Source organism: Alligator sinensis, unplaced genomic scaffold, assembly GCF_000455745.1.
Source record: "Alligator sinensis unplaced genomic scaffold, ASM45574v1 scaffold857_2, whole genome shotgun sequence".
In the NCBI taxonomy this organism is placed as follows: domain Eukaryota; kingdom Metazoa; phylum Chordata; order Crocodylia; family Alligatoridae; genus Alligator; species Alligator sinensis.
In genome coordinates, this window is record NW_005842261.1 from 345,833 (window position 1) to 367,459 (window position 21,627).

Sequence of the window (21,627 nt, forward strand, 5' to 3'; positions counted from 1 at the left end):
CTCCGAAAGAAATGTACTTTGAAACAAATCTGAGAATCTCACCTAATCACATGCCTCCAGAGGCTGGCACATAAAGTGGGAAATATCATAAGACCCATAATAAAACTGGAAGAGTGGCAAAATGAGTTGCATTCACCTGATCTTACAAGGTAGGAGAATTAAACTTAGGACCAACTTCTCCAAGAAAATACAAGGCATCAGCGGCAGAACAGGGTTGAAGCTTTTATCCTGTCCCATCCAGCCAGTTGAACATCCAATTATTCACCCAGTCTTAATGAGATTCCCTGAACAGTCCAGCAGCCCATGGCTTCTAAAGCCTTACAAGCGAAGGCAACAGCATTTTTTTCTTTATACAAAAAGAGGTTCTTTGTACCTTGCTTATCTTGTTGTGTAGCAAGAATGATATTCCTGGTATTGAAGTGCAAACACCCTTTGAGGTTATCAAATACCTCAGCTGCACTCCAGCATCTAATCAGCTTCAAATGCAGTTTGTGGCTTTGCATACTCCCAGTACCACACAAATTACACCTTAATTAGACAGTCCCAAGGTGTCGGACTCTCCAGTCGCTCTTGACGAAAGAGCCAAACAGCTAGAAAATAGCTTCAGCCTGATTGCAGAGGAGGGTAGGAACTCGGGGAAGATTTTTGTTTGGACGGTCTAGCCTGCATGGAAAGCCTGTGTTGAAATTTTATATCAGTTTGTTTCTCCCTCGGCTAAATTCTTGAGATGGCAAGAGCCCCCTCTGCTGACCAACGTGATGCCTAAATGTTCTGCGCTGCTTTTATTTATTCATATATATTGCTAGTCGATAGGTGGAGTAATTATCACGGAAGGCTGCCAGATCAAATCCTTTTTGAGATTTGCCCTAGATTAGCACTGGTTTTTTCTCTTAACATCAGGAGCACAGCTAGGGCTGGGCAAGTGGGACCTCAGCCTTGGAGGCCGATTTGGAGGGGGCAGCACTCAAGGACCTGTGTGGCTGTGGCCAAAGCAGCCGTCTCTGCTGGTGCAAGGGAAGTCTTTGAGCAGCTGAGGTCTCTGGGCCTCTGGTAAGACTCTCCCCTACTTGGCACACCCCTGCCTCCTCTCTGACATCTCTGCCCAGGGTGCTGAATCAGCTAGGTACGCCCCTCTTCACATGAGCTTAGTGAATCCATTCCCAAGTTTATGATCCTTTTTTTTTAACCCTAAAATAATTTGGTATAGTACAGGAGGAAACAAAGGATCCTCCATTGCAGCCGATCAGTTAAACCAGCCCCCCTAAATGTGGCCCAGATGGGATCCTTTAGATGAAGGACCTGGTTATTGAGACCCCTTAAAAGAAACTGTTACTTTGCTTGATCTTAGCCCCAAGGGTATCACCTTCATACCTTTTTGATATGGCTGTCCTTTTCTACCTTGGCTTCTGACAAGCATGTTAAAAGGTTGCTGACAACTGAGGGATCCTTGCTAAATAAAGGCAGCTGCTTCTGTATTTATTTTCCTCCCGTGACACCTCATCGTCCCAGCCGTGGCATCTTGCTCCTCAACCCCGTTGTTCATTTTTTCTTTCTCATAGTCTCTTGCCTGAGGCAGGCCTGTTCCCTGCTGATGGCCTCTGTATGCTGCAGAGCGCTGGAGTGAAAGTTTTAGGCATGCGGCAGGCTCCTTTCCACTTGATCATTCAAGTGAAATGTGTGCCGAAAGGCTTTCCCTGATCAAGTCAAGACCCCTTATCTCCACGCTTGGTAAGGAACAATCCAAAAAATATATAACCCACCATATAGCTGTGGACCTGTGGGTATGTTAAGAAAAAGTCGTTTTGTCTTGATTTTTCACCAAAAAAAGTTTTCATTTGGGTAAAAGCCAGGTGCGGATCAGCGACAAGGGTCACTTCCACAAGGCTCTTGTTCGCCTCAACAAGAGTCACCTCTGGTCTGCTGGCAGATGCTGCCCAGTCCCCTCCTATATGGCATTGTGGTACAAGTGTGTTGCCCTCCTGGCATGCCTCACCTGCAGCATACCTGTTGCTTGTTGGCAGGGCTCTGAAATACAATCATCTCCCCTCCCCTTTTGTCCGGGGTCCAACCTGGGGTCCCTCCGCTCCAGCCTCCTGTGAAGCAGCTGCCAGAGCGGTGAAGCAGCAGGTGAGTCTCCTGCTGAGGCTTCCCAGGAGAGATCACAGCTGTGTCTCCCCCACCATTGCCCTGACCAGCTTCCTTCTTGTGAGGCTCACGCTCCTCTGTGCAGAGGAACTGGCCTCTTTATGGGTTTGAAGCGAGTGACTTCTTAGTCTACATTTTGTGCAGCAGGACCATGCAATTTAACTGCCTTTCCCCCTCTGATCTCTAGCTGGAAGCCAGTGCAGACCAGGTCCTCTAACAGCATGCTGAGCAGAGGGGGTCAGGAGCAGAGCCCCTCTCTGCAGCATTTACCTTGGCATCTTGCTTCCAGGATCTTTGCTGTGAGTCACTGCCCAAAGTGAACCCCTTCCAGGAAATCACAGCAAGCCTTCCTCCTGACTCTCACTGCAGGCAAAGATCTCCATCTCCCTCAGCCATTGCTGTGTGGCCATGCTCACCCAAGGCTGTCTCTGTTTCATGGTGATGCTGAAATCCCTTCGTTCAATGGGGGCCATTCTCCAGCAGTGCCACCCATCTGCTGTGTGACTCCAGGCAACTTTCTTCACTTCTCTGCACCTCAGTTTCCTCTTAACGTGCAGTCAAGATAATAATTCTCATTATTCCCCCTCCTTTCCCCTTTGCAAGATACTTTGAGATCTTTAATTGAAAAAAATGCCACCCGAGTGCTGTGTTCTGTTGTTCCTGACTAGAACTGGTTAGGAGATTTTCAATCCTAAGCATGTTCCTATTAGGACATGTCCAAACTGAAGCCATTCTTGTGCACGGTTTTTACTGAGTTTCTCATTTCAGAAAGACTTTGATTGGGGGGGGGGGGTCAAAATGATTGAAACCACCTACTTTGCTATTTTTTAAAATGTGTTTTCTTCTGATTTTTAATGGATTTTGATGTCAAAATGTATAGTAATTATAATTTCATAAAAATGAACATGTAAAAGTGAAAACTGAAATGAAACGCTTCAAGGATCTGGATCTGGAGCTAGGATTTGGAACCAACTTCCTAGGGAAGTGGTCCTCGCTCCTACCTTGGGTAAATTCAAAAAGAGGTTGGATGAACACCTGTCTGGGGTCGTGTGATCCCAGCGTGTGCTCCAACCAGTGGCGGGGGGGTAGACTAGATGATCTATTCAGGTCCCTTCTGACCCCTAACTACTATGAAACTATGAAATGATGAAATCATCAGCACAAGAGGATTGGCTTGACCCTGCCGGAAAACTTCTTGTCTTGTGGAGTTCGTGAATGTTTTTTGCATTTTTAACTCTTTCTCAAGTTGGGCTGGAAAAATAATTTGCAACCTCGAAAGTTTTCCAGGGAAGAGAAAACTGTTTTTCTACCCTGCTCTACAGTGGGGCTTTAGTAAGAGTATCACCCACCCCCTCTTTAAACATGGTGCATAATATGTGACTACCAGATAGGAAACTGGAGCCCTGGCTGGGGCAGGCAGAGCTATTCCAGTGGCCAGATGCTCATCCTTCAAGGAAGATTCGTGAGTTGAAACCTGCGTCTGAACATTGAGGTGGGTGGGTGATGATAGCCCCCAAGTGAACTGCCAGAGGAAAGTTTAAGTTAGAAGAGCAAAGCCAACTCTAGGAGCAACCAAAGGAAATAGGCTGAAATCAGGCTTTTGGCCAGGCCTTTCCTGTCGCTCCAAGTGGGAGTTTTGCCATGGGTTTGACCCTCTTTGTTCTTGAGGATGGATTGCTGCCTGCTTCAAAGCATGCATTTCTGTCTGCAGGTTAAAGTGGCCTCAAGTTCTGCCCTGCCTTTGTATCCACAGCAGGTGGGAGGAGGTTGATTCAAGGCTGTCTGCAAATAAACAGACCCTGTTCCTCCTGATGCCCGTGTTGCTGGAGGGCAAGATGGAAAGCAAGTTCCTAAGGAGTGAGGGTGAATAAGGACCATGAGGCATTTCTTGGAAGGGAAGGGCTGCCCTGGGCATATCTGTTCCTCTAAAGTCCACCCAGGACTTTCATCTGCGCTGTGTTCATGGTCTGTCCCAAGCTGTTGCACATCATTGCACACTCTTAATTTCTGCCATGGACCACCATGGCAGAGCTGTCATGGCAGGGCCCATTGGAGATCCTTCAGGATTACAGATAGTGCAATTACAATAGTGTAATTACACACATTACGTGGTGTGTCCAGCCAAACTATTGCCATTTAAAATAAAAGGTATTGTTATTGTATTGTCATTACTTTGAGGGCGTTACATGGAATTAGAGGGAGAGGTGAGGAGAACCTGTTGCGGCCTTGTTTTAAGGCCACTTTAAGGGAAGTGAAACCACAATTTATCTAAATGAATGTGTTTGCTTTGTTTTATGCTGATAACTGGGGAGTGAAAAGATAATTTACTGTCTTGTAAAATACTGTAGTACCCAGTCCTTTTAGCAAACACTTTATCCTATTCCCGAGCTCCCTCTAGCGGGGAATTTTAGAGTCAAGAGGATCTTCCAGGCGTCTGTCTCTAACGCAGACTACTTGGAAGTTTTTAATATCTTGGCTTGGTTTTGTTTCTGAAGGGCAGTAGGACAAATACTTCAGTGAAAAAGGGGTACATCTATCATATATTAGGTACTGATGGGAAAAGGTTGTACATATTCCCCCTCTCACACTTGTGGAGGTACACACACATAATGTCAGATCTTTTTGAACACATTTATCTTTTTGCTTTTAAAGGACACCTGAGTCCTCAGCCCTTACACAGAACAGCCACAAACCTCGCAGCACCTTCGGTCAGCTCTTGGAGGCCCATTGTCTCTCTATTCTTTGCAAGTTGCCCCTTCTCCTTCATATGCTGAACTGTCTTTCCTTCTCCTGAGCTCTTTCCTTCTAACCCACGCTCTGCCATTACAGTCCTCTAAACCAAGCTGCGGTTCAGGTTCATGCATTCAAAGCATCTGGCACAGCAGTAGTGAGGACTCATGCCTGTATTGAAATACTCCGAGAGGCAAAGTTCATTCCTTCCTCAGCCCAAGTGCCCATTCCTTCAAGGGCTATGCTGCTCGAGTGCAATGTAACCTTTGAGCCTGGCCCATTCTGATCCTTTCATTCATTTTTTGTCTTTTTTTTTCCAAGAGTGTCATGAACAAGCTCTATAAGTCACCATACTGTGTAACTACTTGTGCATTTATGGAGTTTGACCGTGAGGAAATCACACATGAGACACTAAATCTGTGGACAAGCTGTGCTTAGGCCCTGCTGGTACCCCACACTCCCAGGTCCTGGGCAAGCCCTTGACCAGCCTGTTTTAGGATTTAAAGCAAGCAGCAGAGAATGGCATGGTGTTGACATGTATTTCTTCAACAAGGCAAATTCCTTTGACAGGAATTGTCTGCTATCCAACTCCTCTTTGGAACATTGTTGGATAGCAATGAACAGTGTGGGATACCCAATGAAGATTGCTTCAGTTTTTGACAATATCCAGAGTCACAATACATGGAGGTAAGGGTTTTTGCACTCTGATGTATGGTAGGGGTGTCAAACTGAGTTCCTTGGGTAGGCCATATTCCCTGCCGCTGGGTGTACAGACCATTTCACACTGCCACCACCCATTTCTTGCCCCACAACATTGAGTGCCATTGCATGTTTGACGCTGCTATAGTATAGTATTCAGAAATTGAAATGAAATGTGTGATAATAGGTGGGGTGTGATGTAAAGAGGACTCGTGTTATCTGAGTTTGCCTACACTGCTGTTGTCTAGCACAGCTGTTGTCACTCTCCTAGAGCAGCATATCTATAAGTTATTACCGTTCAACACTACGTGGGTCGATGCATGCATGTGCTCTTTGCTGCTGCTGACTGTGAGGCCACTGGGCCTTGTCCAGTGATGAAGCGCTGTGCTCGCATGCACTGCTGAAATCTGGGCACCGTTGCAAAACTCACTCCTTCTGTTCGTTCCCTTTGGGGCCTTGCAGTTTAGTTTGAATGGGTGCTGATGCTGTCTAGCATGTGCGTGGTACACCGCTAAGGCACATAGAGACCAAAGTCAGCCATGGGAAGCCTCACTCTAGCACTGAGGTGAGGAGCTTCCTGCCAGCTCGTGGGGTGTATTCCTCAGTTAGCAAAGTGCCTGCTAGTGAGATTCTCCTGCACATTTGCAGTCCCAGACACCAGAGTCTGAAATGTACTGGGAGGCAGCATAGGGCCATGCCTGGCAGTCTGTGGCCCACGCGCTGCTTCAGGATATCAATGGGATTTAGCTTCACTCTGAGTCAGGTTCTCTCACTATTTTGTTCGTGCTCAGTCCTGCTCATCTTGCGTGTTTTTTTTCTCATGTTGTGTATTCATACCTTGGGCTCTCAGAGGGCATAAAGGCCATGTGGCCATCAGAGCCCCTAGGACAAGCAGTAATGTCGAGGACAGTTTTTGTCTAAGAATTGTCTAGCTCAGCGGTGCTCAGCCTCCCAGTGCCATGGGAGGGCTGGTCCATGCGCCAGATCCCAACCGTGGGGTTGGTACCAGGGTGTAGTCTGGTGCACCAGCCCAATTTCATGCATGGCCATGGACCCTGTGAGTTGGATCCGGCCTGACTGCATGCAGCAGACCTGGCTACAGAGTGACCCCACTCACTGGCCTCACCGTGTGCTGCCACGATTTAGTGCACAGGGCCACGTCATCCGGCCCACAGGGATCCCTTGAGTCCAGGTATTTGGCAGAAGGGGACCAGCCATTAGCTCTGCCAGTGCTCCCCCTCTGCCAAATTTACATACCTGTGGACTGGATGACATGGCCTTGCAGGCCAGCTCTGGTCCACATGTTGAGTACCACGAGTGTGCCTCATTAATGGCACTATGCTAGCACAACTCTTCACATGGATCCAAGCCGATTGCTCCAGCTGTCCTCACCCCTCTCCTCCTACTGTGACATGAGTGACTCTTTCCTCCTCTACCTTCACCCCCCGCCAGTGTCACTGCCATCTACAAACAACCCCACTGGCTCCCCAGTAACTCCAGAGAAGCTTCCCCCCCATTTCTCCCATGATGCCAGCTTCCCTTCAGGCATTTTTGCACTAATAGCAAGTTGCCTTTTTCTTCCACATCTCCCACTCAGTGTAATTTTCTTTCCTGCCTTTTTGGCTCCATGACATAGATTCCCTCCCGTCTGCACAGTGCCTGGGCCCCTCGTGCTCCCTGTTGCATGTGTCCTCCCACCAGCCCCATGGATCTTCCACTGGATTTCGGAGCAGAACAAGCTTTTGAAAACCCCCTTCTCGAGTACATCTGCATTGAGATTGACCTAACTACTTGCTTATGTCGAATTCACTAGGATCACCTGCAGTACAGAGGTGATGGGCAGGCTTCAGCACAGGCCTGACAGGACCCCGGGGCTCAATCAGAGGACACCCATGCCCCCAGACAGGCCTGACAGGACCCCAGGACTCAGGGGACATGCATGCCACCAGATCCACCCTGCTTTTGGTACCTGTCCTAGTTGGGGATTCGTGCCCGTGTTGCAGCCACATGTGCCAGATCCAGCACAGACAAGCCCAACTGACTTGCTCTAGGTCACATAGGAAGTTTCTGATAGAAAAGGGCCCTGAGCCTAGATCTCTTAACTCCCTGGGCTGTAGCCACAAGCCACTCTTTCTTTCCCATCACTTATGAAGTGTCCTCTGAAACTTCCCCTGCCTCTCCCTTTTTCTCTCTCTCTCTGCTGCTATTGATTTCTGCTGTGGTGTTAGCAAGCTGTGTTTGCCTGCATGAGGCAGGATGGAATAACTGTTGAGTTGCACGCAGTGCCATCAGCCATTGCTAAAGCCAAACCGCATGCTGGAAGGAATTAACGTACCACCCCAGTGGTAACTATTAGGAAGAAGTTATTTCTGACCAGACATACTCTGCCTGCTGAGGCTTTCTCCAGGGAATGTGGTTTTCCTCCAGTCAAATCCTCTTCTGTCAGGGTATTAAAGGACCACTGCTTTTATTTATTTATTTTTTTTACCTCCTCTGATGGATTCTCTGATTGCTGAACCACACTCTGAGAAAATGCAGGTCCATTAAATGATGGGTTTAGACGAAAAGGCTGAAAGGCCGCGGTTACATGCTGAGGTGCGTTACAAATCTTCAGTATGTCAAGGTGACCACAGGGAGCACATGCAGATGATTTTACAGAGGAGCAAGAGATGTTTGCTAAACTGTGGTGTAAGTTTGATATGCAGAGCTCAACCTGGGGGAAGCATCCCAGCCTCACTAACATGATAAAACCAGCCTCACTAGGCCACAATTAGGGTTCATTTTGTCTCCCTGAGGCAAGCTCCCCAGTCCCATTTGAACACTAGGATGCTGGAGCACTTCTAGGTGTGAAGGAAGATGGTGGCTTTTAGGAAGGAAGTGATGGGTTTCAGGGGCATCTACTTTTTCAGCACTTGAGATGTGTGATATTTATGCAAAATTCCTATTTCTAGTCCCAAACGATTGTGCAAATAAATATTTCTAGCTGTTTTCTTAAAGGAGATATGAATAGCTCAGTAGCAGTGGTCTCCACTCATCTACTTGCCTAGCCATCATCAACTGGCAGTGCTCTTCAGGCATCTCAGTAGATGAGACAAGGGGCCATAAATGAGTGGCCTCACGGATTCGGTGTGTTGTGAGCGTTTTATGGAGAGGGGGTTTGCAACTTTGAGGGAGGGTTTCTGCAGTTCTGCAGGGATCTGTCCACAGCACATTGTAGCAGAGCAGGATTTCAGGGAAGGGCTGGGTCCAGTGCCGAAAGCTCTCAAGTCCTCTGGTATGGGGCAGAATCGTAGCCTGGCTGGGCATAGGTGAAGAGTTCCCTGGGCAAATCTGCCTCCGGTGAGGAGTTGTGCCTCTCATGACCTGTGTTTGAATCACCAAACCCTTGGGAGTGACCCAGCCAGCCTAGCCTTGGGTAAATTTGTTTAGTAACCAACTCGGTGCACTCTCAAACCGCACCCCTGGAGCATGAGTGGCTGGTGCCTCCTGAATCTGGGGGGGCACCCACAGAAGCCACTGACCCTGTTGGGGGGGCATCAGCCCTACTGACAGCATCAGTGTCGGCCATCAGGGGGGCACCAGCCCCATCGGGGAGACACGTGCACCCCCGTGCACCCCCTAACAGTCGCCTATGCCCTGGAGGGTAAAAGTCCTTCCATAATATCTCAGCCCGAGCCATGATGACATTGCAGTGCTCCATAACATACCTTGTCCCAAGTAAAAAAGCCAGTCCACATTGTTACCATTGATGTCCATGTGCACTAAATGCAGTGCGCCTCACATTTAATTCCCCTCTTGTCTCTTCTGTCTCCTTACAGGGATCTTGTTTACGATGCTGGTATTCGGACCAGCCTGTGGATTTATCTTGGGCTCCTTCTGTACCAAAATCTACGTGGATGCTGTCTTCATCGACACAAGTAAGGAGAATTACAGTTGAGTTGCTGCTGACGAGTATTAACACTGCATTGTTATCTGCTGACATCCGCTTCTAAAACACCACCCAGTCCCTGGGTCCAACAGGACATGTGTACCCAGCAAACATCCTGTGCCAGGCAGTGACTTCGCCAAACACTGCAATGCCCTGCAGAGGTTGCTTCCTAAACAAGGAGTGCAGTGTCTGGAGCTGCCTCTGCAAGGGTCTTCAGAAAGGCTCATGAGCACTAATGCTAGTTAGCCTGCCTGCCAGCCAGAGAGATGGCTTTTGGTGCCATATGAACATGCTAATGGCCTAATGCTCCTTCTGATTTAGGATGTAACCTGCACGAAGCAGTGTGAGAGCAGCGTCTGCTCAGTAACCTTCCCCTGTAGGTATGCCTCTGATGCATAACCATCTGTAGTGGGGCTGCGCTCCTGAGCAGGGTTCCCTTCACCTTGATGCCAGATGAGAACAGGTAGGGATGCCTGGATGCAGTTCCCTCCTGGTGGCTGCTGAGCATCAGCCCAGTTCTTAGCGGAGAGGTTTCCACCGACAGACATCAGCTAGCCTGCATGCAGTCTCATCAGAGGGGCTGAGGACTTGCTGGGCCATGCAGGATGAACTGCCTGTTGCTACTTGCTGGTCTCTCTAGCTTAGGGTAAAGGCAGGATACCAAGAAAGCTTCCCCTAGTGCTGTCTGGAAACCAACCACTTCTGGGGAAAGAACAGTGCAACTGGCTTATGGCTCCCTCCCTACACCCTACTCATGTTTCTAGCAGTTACCAATCTTATACACATGTCCATTCATAGAGTGCCGTAGAGATGCCATTGATTCGGACAGCAGAGTCCTTTTTACCATGCATTAGTGCTGTGCATGAACCTGGCTCACCTCTGAGAGGAAAAAGGGAGGGGAGATGGGGAAAGGGGGCAATGGATAATGAAAATGTCCTTGTTCCAAAGCTGAGTCATTTGAATAATTTATTATTTCGGTTGAGCATGTGAATTTAACACCCCTGAAACCAGTGAGATTACTCAGGTTAGCAGGTCTGCTTGTTTGTCAGAATGTAAATATTTGCCTGCCCTAAGATTACATGGCATGTGGGAGAATTGGGGTGTTTGTGCTGAGCAGAAATCCTCCCAGGAATATGTCATAAGTATTGCCAGGATGCCAGAAACCCTTAGCAACAGAAAGCTGTCTTATTTGGCACTGGTGCATAATAATTTATAATTATATTACATTTTTAATTTAAAAAAACTGTTTGTACCAGTGACAGTATTCCACTTCCCTTCATCATTATTCAAAACAAAAATAGTTCAGATTATTTTCCTTTATTTTTCCCCCACTGGCAAAGAACCTTAGGATGAAAAACAAGGAAGGGAAGTAATTCTTCCAAAAAAGTAACTCCTCCATAGATTTGAAATGATAGATATTTCTGTTTTGAATCACTTTATTGATGCATCCGGACAGGTTTAGAACGGAAGGAAAAGATTTCAGATTTTTTTCTGAGATTTTTTCCCCCACCCCAAAAAGCCTGGTAAATATAATCTGCTTGTTCCACTCCGTAAGCCAAAGATGGACCATCTCGCGAGGTAAGGCATGACGACAAGAAAATGAGCGTCCCCCAGGAGTGTGCCCTGGGTCTCCCAATAAGGTGGAACTGGGCAAGAAACAAAGGGGTTTTGGTCCCCTGCTCTAAGCACTAGGGCTGCGCGAAGCTTTGGGCGCTGATTTGATTCGGAGGAGATTTGGCCTGATTCAGTGGCCGAATCTCCAAATCTGAATCGAATCAGGGGACAAATTAAAAGGTCTGAATTGATTCGAAGCTCCCCTGACCCTCCCCCCCCCGGCTCCCCCAGCCTCTCCCATGGCTGCCCTGCCCACCCCAGCTCCAGCCCTTTGAAAAAACAAACAAACCCAGGAAGCCCCCAGGATCCCAGGTAAGGCTGCTAGGGCCAGCACAGAGCTAGCCCCAGCATCCCCTACCCGACCCGGAGTAACCTGCCCCATGCCAGAGGGCACATGGCACAGGCATTCCCCGGGGACAAGCCGCACAAGCACAAGGTGTGCCGCTGTTTCTTGTCTCCAGGAAAGCAAATGTCCTCGCTCATGTGGATGTGGCCATTCTGGTCTTACAGCAGGAAAGGAGAAAAACAAAATGCATTAAAAAGAAGTTAGGAAGGAGAATGCTTTTCTCTTTGCAGACCCGCAGTCTGATGTGGTGTGGCAGCTCCCTGTCAAAATGTTTCCAAGCTGTCTTTATGGCCTGCTTAAATGTTCATAAATAAATGGATAAGCTCTTACCAGAAGGAAAGAAACCTTTGGTTTTAATGTTAATGTTCACTGCAAATGTAACTCTTTTGTCAGCAGAGGGCACCATAAACCAACCTACAGGCATCTCCAGTTTCTTGACTGCTTGGTACAGCTTGTAAATCTGATGCTTCATCTCCTTGGTAAAACTTTTCCCTCTTGCCCTCAGCTGCTTTCGTCTTTAGTACTATCTCATCCCAATGGGGTCCAGGACTGGGGGCTCTCATCTTGCTTCAGGGGAGTGGGTAGTCCCCTCTGGGGCAGTGTACCATGGTTCTGCGACATTGCAACGCTTCTTTGCAACATCAGGCCTGTGTTTAAATGGTTTTGTGCATATTCTGCAAAGGTTGGGACAGCTCTGTAGAACAGAGCAGCTTCCCTCCTTCGGTCCTACATGCACAGACGTCATGATAACAACCTGAATGCTTAATGAGCATAGCAGAACTGACTGCCCAACTTCCCTGCCAGAAGGACTTGATTCAAATACCTGATGGCTCTTTATATTCCTTATATAACAGAGTAGTTCAGGCCTCATCCCAAACCTTCCCCCAGCTGACCTACCTGTAAATGGGTACCTGGCAGTTGCATGCAACACTAACATCATCTCTTCCTTGTGTGATGCTGGCTATCGAGGCAGGCAGGCCATAACCATACTAGACCAATGGGCTGAAAGGCTTGGGTCAGCCTTTTACTTTCTGGGCTATTTCATCTATTGGCTTCCACGGAGGTACAGTGGGGATGGGTTGTAGGCATATCACTGCAACCTTCACTGAACCATGTGCACATCAGGCCACTGGGTATAACTCAGTGAGTGGAGACACTGCACTGAAACCAAACACATCTAGCCTCTTCCTAGTACCACAGCATGGTTGAAGAGGGCACTGGAGCATTCACTTGAGGAAGCCTTGGGTGGCTGCGTGGTGCAGAAGTGTCTTCAGGCATGTCGCTTTCTAGATCTGACCCCTCACCCTCCAGTTACTGATCCCATGTCACCATCCCCAAGGGGTTGTTTGGAGATGTGCCAGATGGAAAGCAACCAAGAGACCTTTATCTGGACAAGGGTGTCTACCACTCAGCTGAACCTGTGTGGACTGCTTCTACCCAGAGATTGATCTGCAGTCATGTCTTAAGCCAGGACTGATACAGTAGGCAATGACAGCACAATCCTTCCAGTCCAGCATCCCCCCCCACCCCTTTTTGGGACTCTGTTGGAGAATTTCCTTTCCCTGGCAGTAGATGCAGCATGATGCTCAGATACCCCTGAGGAGAGGAATAATGGGAGCAAATCCAGTTCCCTCAAAAATGCTGTTCTCCAAAAAAATATCTGAAAGTGATGCTGTGTTTTTCCCTAGAACCAAAGGGTATTTATAGACGTACTCCAAGAGGCAGTCCCCCTCTTGGACTAGCACCGCTAATTAAAAGTGCTCAGAGCATCACATGTATCAGCATCCCCATGCTGAAAAATGGCGGCGGGGTGCTTTGAACTAAAGTTCATCGTCGAACAAGCTTCAGTTTAAAGCACCCCATTGCCATTTTTCAGTAGGGGGACACTGATACACGTGGCGCTGCAATCTGCTGGAGCGTGGTAATTACCGTGCTCCAGCAGACTCCATTAATTGAGTCTGCTATGAAGCGCTGTAATTACAGCGGGTCGGAGCAGCCTCCCTGCACATGTATATGAGCCCAAAAAGTTTCGTTCTTGAGAGACGACCTGGTTACTTCATGTCAGCTGCGGATCTTCACAGTGACTGTAACCAGGGACAGACTCTTAGAGTGGGTATGACGGTCACCCCTGCTGTGTGCACGCTTCCCATCACAACCAATTGTGAGCTCACACATGCATGGCACTTGCTGGCCTCTCCTTCCCAGGGGACCTTACATCACTTCACTCTTCCTCACAATTTCTCATCAGGCACAGATTTTATCCCTCGGAATAACTCCCCTGGGTTTCTTTATTATCCTTGAAGGTCAATTTGCTGGGGAGATTTTGCCACCTTTCTTCTGTCTCCTTCCTTTCTTGAGCTTCTCCCCTTTTCTGGAACGGCATCTTTTCTGTCATTCACCTCCCAGGGGGTCATTCCCGGCCCTCGAGTCAAATGCACATCTCAGATGAGGTTGAGCAGAAACCATGCATATGAATTAAGGACTCTAGAGACTACATTCATCGCTCAATCTGAGCAAAAGATCAGGCAGAGCTGCGTTTTCCCAGTCCTTGCTGTACATAGCCCTATGTAAAGAGCCCACCATGCGTCTAGCCAGTGTTCCCGTACCACTGCACGCCGCTGGCTTCCTTTCAGAGACATTTTCCCAGTCTTCCCTTTGCATAAATCCAAGCAACAGGGGAGATTCAGCTAAGCATTTGCAACAGAGGGCTCGTGCATGTCGTTACACTAGACTAAAAATAAAGACTCTCCCCTGGTGAGCTCTGCTAATTTGTTTGAGCAGATGGCACCTGCTGCACACACAAGTGTCCTGCTGTGCTTTGTCCGGCAGGGGGCAGAGGGACCCTGATAGACACATTTCCTTCCTCTTCTTTCCCTTCTATTGTTTCTCCATTGCCCCAAACAGACCCAAAGCAAATGACACAGGCACAGCCATGGTGACAGGGTTTCTTCGAAGGTAGCAAGTGACCACCTCTGTCCTGTGGGATGAGGAACACTATTAATGAAAGGAAAACTGGGTGTTTAGCCCATATCTGGGTTTCAAACAGTCCGAGAAGGTGGTGAACGCTACCAGTTCATAGCCACGTAGCATTTCTCAAGGCGGGGGCTGCAGTGGGAATTGGGAGCCAGGGTTTCACATCCTTGCCCATGTACCGGGTCATAGGCTAATTGCTGTTAATGAAGCCAGACAAGATACTGGCTGGAAATAGCTGGGGGAGCTGAGGAGGGAAGGCATGTTTTTCCCATACACTCATATGCTTGCAGACCTGGAGAGCTGAGCTGCCTGCTCCAAATGCTGCATTGTGTGAGCTCTGAGAGGATGGCATAAAATACAGCATTGCCTCAGCAACAGGCAGCAGTGCTGACTCTGGGCAGCGGCAGGTGAGAGAACAAGGCCACGTCTTGTTCATCTAGTGTTGTCATTTGTACTGAGTTCAGGACCCTGTTGTGCCAGATACCATCCGCACACTGAGTGAGACCGTCACTAGACCTAACAGACAAAGGGCAGGAGAGCAGTTGCTGAGCTGCAGAGTGACACACCCAAGGTCACATAGTAGCTCAGCGGCAGAGAGCAGATCTGCTGATTCCCAAGCCAGTGCTCTATCCAGTGACACCCCTCCTGGTCTCCTGACTGCTTTCACTGTTCGTGCCCCACAGTGATATCTGAGCAAAAACTCTAGGAAGTAACATGAGTTGCTGAGCCAGTTGCTCATCGTTGCTGTGAGGTGGAGACCCACAAGCGTAACAGGTAGATGTCAAAGTGTGCCACGTAGGAGGTTCTGCTTTGCCTAGTGTCAGTAACAGGCCTCTTCAGCTCTTCAAACTCAAGAAGGACCCAAATAATCTTCTGGAAGAAGCACTTGGTTTCTTCGTTCAGGTTTCTCAGTGCTTCCTTTTATGCCTGCCCTGCATGGGAATCGGGACGTCCTTGTGCCTAGCACAGACATGAAGTCACTTCTCACCTGCTTTGAGGGTAGGGAAAACATCTGAAAGAGAAACCCACGCTGCAAGTAAACTCTTAATACATGTCTTTCCTGCCGTGATCAATGCCCTGCTGCGTGGAGCCTTTGGGCAATACCACTGTTCAAACAATGAATAATGGGGAGGAAGCCGTGTCGTGTAATGGGGGAGCCATCCGTAATCTTGGGGGCAGCACCGGGTGACAGATGGCTCTTCAGATCTGATTGTCCATAAGGGATAAGCCACTGCCAGTCTGCAAGGTTGTATTACATGGAAGAGCCAGGGGCCCTTCGGAGTTGCCAGTGCATTCACCACTCAAACATGTGGTCGCAGTCTAGCTCTCCACCTGCTTAATATGCAGTGATAATGCATTTAACATCTATATTATAGGACCCTCCCCCCACACCAAGCACCTGGTTGAGTACCCTCTGTTGGCCACTGAACAGCTTGCTGTCAAGGGACCCAGACACATTATCCCAAACGTGGAGTCAAGGCCGTCTAGAGCGCTGCTCTTCAGTTTGGGGTCTGTGGACACATTCCTGGAGTGCAGCCCCCTTCTCTTACTCCTCTCAGGCCGACCATCAGTCCTCAAGGGACCAGACCTGACTCCTCAGTCCCACTGTAACTCTTTCCTGGTACCTAACCATGAGTGGGAGCCTGCTGCTTTGCAGCACAGCTCTTCATGAGGGATGTGAGAGATGGGATCAAGCATATGTACTGACACAGATAGGCTTTGTACACTGTCTCTAAGCATGCCATAGCTTTTACTTAGAGGATAACGCACAAGACTGCAGATATCATTAGGGGAAACCCAACCAGCATCCTGAATGCATAGGTCTTGATTCTAGCTCACCTTTCCCTTGGCAGTCCCTGGCAGTCCTCTGTTTAAGAAAATAGGGTCAGGGGAGCCTTAGTGCCAGCAGCTGCCCCTGAGTTTTCTGGTGCATAAGCCAAGAGAGGGTATATGGCTCAGCTCCTGCCCTGTTATCACTTTCCAGTTACATGCATGTCCCCAGCCAAACTCCATCAGGTGCCCACTGCCAAGGTGACCTTCCCCGCAACATCCCAGTACTCCTGGATAGCAGCTAGCTTGTGTTTCCATGGGCTGGAATTAACAGCTTGTCATGGTGAAGCCTGGGCCAGCTCTTGAGAGCACTGTAGTCCAAGATGAAGGCAAAGGCAAGCCTTACCATCAAAATGGGGTTTGCCGCCTGACAGGCATAAACAGAGTTCATCTCCTCACCAGAATCCATAAACTGCACCCCAGGTTATCACAGGCCCCAAGGACGATCAGGCCTCCCTTGGACAAGGCACTACACAAATAGATTAGGCAAGAGATGTCTTGTCCATAGGAGCTTCTCACATTGTCTGTCAGTGTTTTAATACCTCCAGTGGCTGCCCAGAAGAATCCCTCAAAGCTGACTTCTGGGTCCTAAACCTTTTGTGTTGCTCTCCCTCCTGCAGCATCATTGACGGGTGGTTTTGCCATTGCAGGTAAGCTGGACATCACTCCCGACGACCCTCGGTGGATCGGCGCATGGTGGGGAGGCTTCCTGCTCTGTGGTGCCTTACTTTTCTTCTCGTCCCTCTTCATGTTTGGATTCCCGCAGTCCCTGTCCCCCCGGCCAGAGCATACGGTAGAAAGCGAGCAAGCCATGCTTCCCGAACAAGAATACGAGAGGCCTAAGCCAAGCAATGGAGTCCTGCGGCACCCGCTGGAGCCGGACGACAGCACAACTTGCTTCCAGCAGCTGAGAGGTGACAAGCTGCCCTAAAACGTGTTGCATTTCTGTGGGAGCCCGTCCCAGGTTAACGGCTGGTTAGATGCATAATCTGGCTCTGATTTCAGTTACCCTCATCCCCCCAATACACATTGAACATAACCCTTCTTGGGATGTCTGCCCTCGGCTTCTAATTATCTCTGACACTTTACTTATTTTAATGGGAGACACTGTTCCACTCGAGAAGGTTTAGTTTAAGCGACAAGCTGGAGGAATCCAGGCGAGGCCGTGAGAGTTAATAAAGGGGAAGGGGGAAGAATAGAAATAAGAGCAGCTGAGAGAACTTCTCCCAGGGGCTTTGTGAACCTCTTCTCTGTAACCTGCTGCCTCGTAGCTTGGGTATGTCTGCAGGTCACGCAATAGTGGGGCAAAAAAGAATTACGGCCAATTCAAGAGGGTTGGGAGATCTCTTCTGAGAGAGTTGTGGCAGGCCAGTGCAATCCCAGGCTCCTGGGTGTAAAGGAGCATGCTTTGGTTATTAGAGCAGCAAAATGCAAGAGCAGGCAGGCCAGACTGTCTTGAGAAGAAGGCTGTTAGAAGGGACAAAGCCTGATAACAACCTAGAGCAGTGTTTCTCAACTTTTTAAGTAGCAAGTACCCCCTAACTTGTGCAAATTTTAATAAGTACCCCAACACTCAATTTTCCAGGGGATTTTATATTTACAGACTAATGTGTGCCATATGTTGGAAGAAGGGCTGTGTATATAACGCCATGATATGACAGATGTCTGATCTGGTGTGGGTAGGGTTGCCACCTTTTACACCAGCTCGAGTATGTACCTGGGCTAGATGTTGGCCAAAGGTAGGAGGGCTGTATACCAAATTATTACCGGGGAATTTAAAGCACCATGTAGTGCGCGGCGTACCACATTTTTTGCCGTAGTTTTGAGAGGAGGAAGGGGTGACAGAGAGGAAAAGAGGGCAAAAGAGAGAGAGAGTGGTGGGGTACCCACCAACCCCCTGCCTGTGTCTCACATACCCCAAGGGGTACACGTACCACAGGTTGAGAAACTATGACCTAGAATAGTGATAGGGCCTGTTGGGAGCTAGGTGGCCAACAGCATGTCAGAATAGCATCCTCTGGGCCAGTTCTCAGCTGATGGAGATCAGTGTGATGTACATCTCGTGTACTCCAGAAACCTTTAGGGCAGAGGAGATGTTTGTAGGCCATCTAGTCACTCTCCCCACCCTGCTTCTGTAGCAGAGCTGGTGTCGCTGTCCCTAAAGCATCACAATAAATGAGAACCAAATAACTAAATCCTTTGCCACCTAATTGACTTAATTGGGGATTGAATGATGTGTCTGATTTTGTAGGAGAAATGCTTTGAACGATTAATGCTGTTGCGGTTTAGGAGAAGGTCAGAGATGTGTGGCAAGCTGAATTGTTCAGCATCTTCTCTTTCTCAATATGCCTTTCTAATTTGGATTGTTTCCTGGCTTATGAGAGACAGCTCAACCAGCGGGTCCCCCTACCTTTGATTATGTTCCTTCTTCCCATTCATCCATCTGTCTGTCTAGATAATTATATGACTGTCTTCATCAAAGTATCTGAATGCCTATATCTGAGCATTATGTTCTGTGATGGGCAGAAGAGGTTCAGACCAAAGGAGTACTTGCTAATTTTCAGATGTGAACGGTTGTAACATATAATGCAATTTATCTGCTGCATCAGGTGGAAGGAATTTTGCATAATCATGATGTGGAACAGAGTCCGTTATTACCGAGTTAGTCACCTTGCAGCCTAGATACTGCGTGTGCTGAGAGGGAGCCTATTACCCCTTCATGCGTGTGTGTGTGTGTGTGCACGTGTGGGTGTGCACGTGGCTGTTGAAGAGGCTGTTTGGTTAACAGTGCAGCAAGGACAGATGAGGATAGGTCATTCCTGGAGATTTCCACCGCAGTCCGCAGGGCAACGCAAGGGTGAATTTGGATGTGCTTAGTCTTTTTTTTTTTTAGGGTGAGTAAAGTGTCATTCTTGCCAACAGTTGTAAGGTATAAATATGGACAAACATACTAGCAAAATGCCTTTAAACTCCATTGGCTAAAGATTGTTTGGGGAGTGGGCAGGCAATTGGTACTTCTTTGCTTAAAGAAAGGAATCATTGATATACAGAAACTGTGTGCGCACATTTTTATCCATGGGAGCATGGGGCTGGGGTATGTGTTTATTTGTGAACTGGCATACGTGGGGAGGGGAGGGCAGAGGGTATATGTGCGTGCATGCAGAGGTATGCACACATGTCTTTCATTGCACTGGGCTGCTGTACAGATTTGTTTAAATTTGTGGTTTTCAATCTTTTCAGGCTTGAGGCCCCACTATGTAGGCACCCTTAGGAAAATGCCAGCTTTTAGCTTTCACTTGTTTTTTGACTATAGAAAAATAACAGAGCAATTCTTTTGTTTCAAGGAACTCAGAAAGACCACGACCGGTCAGAATGGTTTTAACCCTGTGGATGCCTATTTGAAATTTTTGGGTTTATCTTGTGAATCATGTTTGCACACCCAACAGCGCTAACATTGTGTGGCATCCCTCCCCTTGAAAGGATCACGAGGCTCCCCGGGGTGCAACAGCACCTGGTTGAGAGTCATTGGTGTGAGTGTTGTGTCTGTGCTGGGTGAGTTGAGTGTGTGTATTTTTTCTAAGTGCATCTCTATAAATATATAGGATTGTGGTGTTTAGGGTGTTATGTGTGTATGGTATGTGGCTGGATGCTGGCTCCTCTGGGGACATGGTACATGAATTATATATGTATGCGATGGACATGGGCGTCAAATTGAAATTGCCTTTGACTTGGGCCACTTCTTCTCCAGTCTGTCGCTGGCCTTCCAGAACTGATCAGACATTGAAAGGTTGTATTCCTTTAAGACAGATGTTCCCAGCTGTTTCCTTTCTGCCAGCCACCAGCACTTTGTAGTCTGGGATTATTGGAGGATGCTCGGAGATGTGCCAAGCTTTTCTGGGGTGCTGTTAGATGCAGGACTGTATTGTAAGTCTCCCTGGCTCTCTACAAGCCTTAGTGCTGGGAAGGGATGTGACTCTAATATAAAAGCGACCAACTCAAAGTCTTGGAGATGCCTTTTACAGCTCTGCCAAAGTCTAAATAGGAGGGAGGTACTGCCCTGTGGGAAGCTGTGGCATCTTTCCCCGGGGGTGTTTTCATGCCAAGATGAGGAGGACCCTTAAGAGGAGTTTGAAAGTTGAAATGAAAGCTGGGCCTTTGAACAGCAGAAGGAGAAGCAGCAATCAAAGACACCGAGTCACCTCACTTCTAAGGCTGTCACACTGCCCACGCAGCTCTTCCTCTGAGAAGGAAACGGCAGCATTTGCAAGAAAAGGGACTGATCAACCCCAAGCACAAGCCCCAGACCTTGGGGTGTATGCAGCGATTAGGAGCAGGCATGGGAGGATGCCTGGGGCAGAAGGGAGCTCTGGAGCCAGCCCGGTTCATTGTCCTGCAGAGTCTGGGAGGCAGCAATATCAAACAGGGGATATTTGCCTACATTGCATCTGCCTCCCTATAGATGCTGGACTGGATTGTAAGTCTTTACAGCATCCAAAGCTCTGGCCCAGGGTTATTGACCTCCGTTCTCAGGTCCTTCAATCTGAAGCCTCAACTTAAGCAGGCAATTCTGAAGGACAAAAACCCAAAACTCTGCTGTGCCATGCCCTTGCCGGCCTCCAAAGGGAAAATGACTGAGCAAACCCGTTCGCCTTCAGAAGGTGGCGATAGTCAGTGCCATACAATGGGGTGAGAAGAGAGACCACTTCCAGTGGGCAAGGATTTACCTTAGGGAGGGTGACTGTGAATCCCTAGGTCACACAGCAAGCCTGTGTTGCAGCAGGGAATTGAACCTCTCTTTCTTACTTACACGACCCAGGATAGTGCCATTGCAGGCCATCTTTTCCAGTGCAGCTTGGAGTGAGGAGCTGGTGCCCTAACACCACTACACCTGGGCCCAAAAGACTGCAGTCTCTGTCTTTTTTGTGCTGCTTGCATGTTCTGAATGGGTTTCAGGGTAGAGGGAAATGAAGGGCTCACAGCTGGCTTACACCTAGGAAATGAGGGGGGAAATGCTGCACACAGTTCTCCCAAGCTATTCTGCACTCTCCTCAGCTGTGCCAGCGATGGGCTTCCTATCCCCAGCTTTACAAATGCACTGGCCAGTGCCCCTGCCTGGGAAACCACTCCGTCTTGCCCTGGGGCGCCCTGGAGCAGTGGACAACTCTGCCAGGGTTTCTGTCCTCCTCAGCCCTGCAAATCTTTTCCTGGGGTCACCAGGTTCTCTCAGCTGAACATTGACCTGCAGCAACGCATGCTGTTTACCCGTAGCCCCTTTCTGATCTCCTAATCGAGCTGGTGGGAAACCTTTTTCAAAATGATTTTTCACTAGACTGTGCCATTTGTTTGAATCAAGGCTGGTCAG

At 48.5% G+C, this 21,627-nt stretch overlaps 1 protein-coding gene across 1 annotated transcript in view; it reads left to right on the forward strand.

Moving 5' to 3' along the window:
* The window catches only part of SLCO3A1 (solute carrier organic anion transporter family member 3A1), a 209,739-nt gene that overhangs the window by 154,681 nt on the left and 33,431 nt on the right, over nt 1-21,627 (forward strand). Inside the window, exons 3-4 of the mRNA XM_025208969.1 lie at nt 9,393-9,506; nt 16,916-17,179. Coding sequence (XP_025064754.1) covers nt 9,393-9,506; nt 16,916-17,179 — 378 coding nt within the window. The remainder of the gene's footprint in view (nt 1-9,392; nt 9,507-16,915; nt 17,180-21,627) is intronic.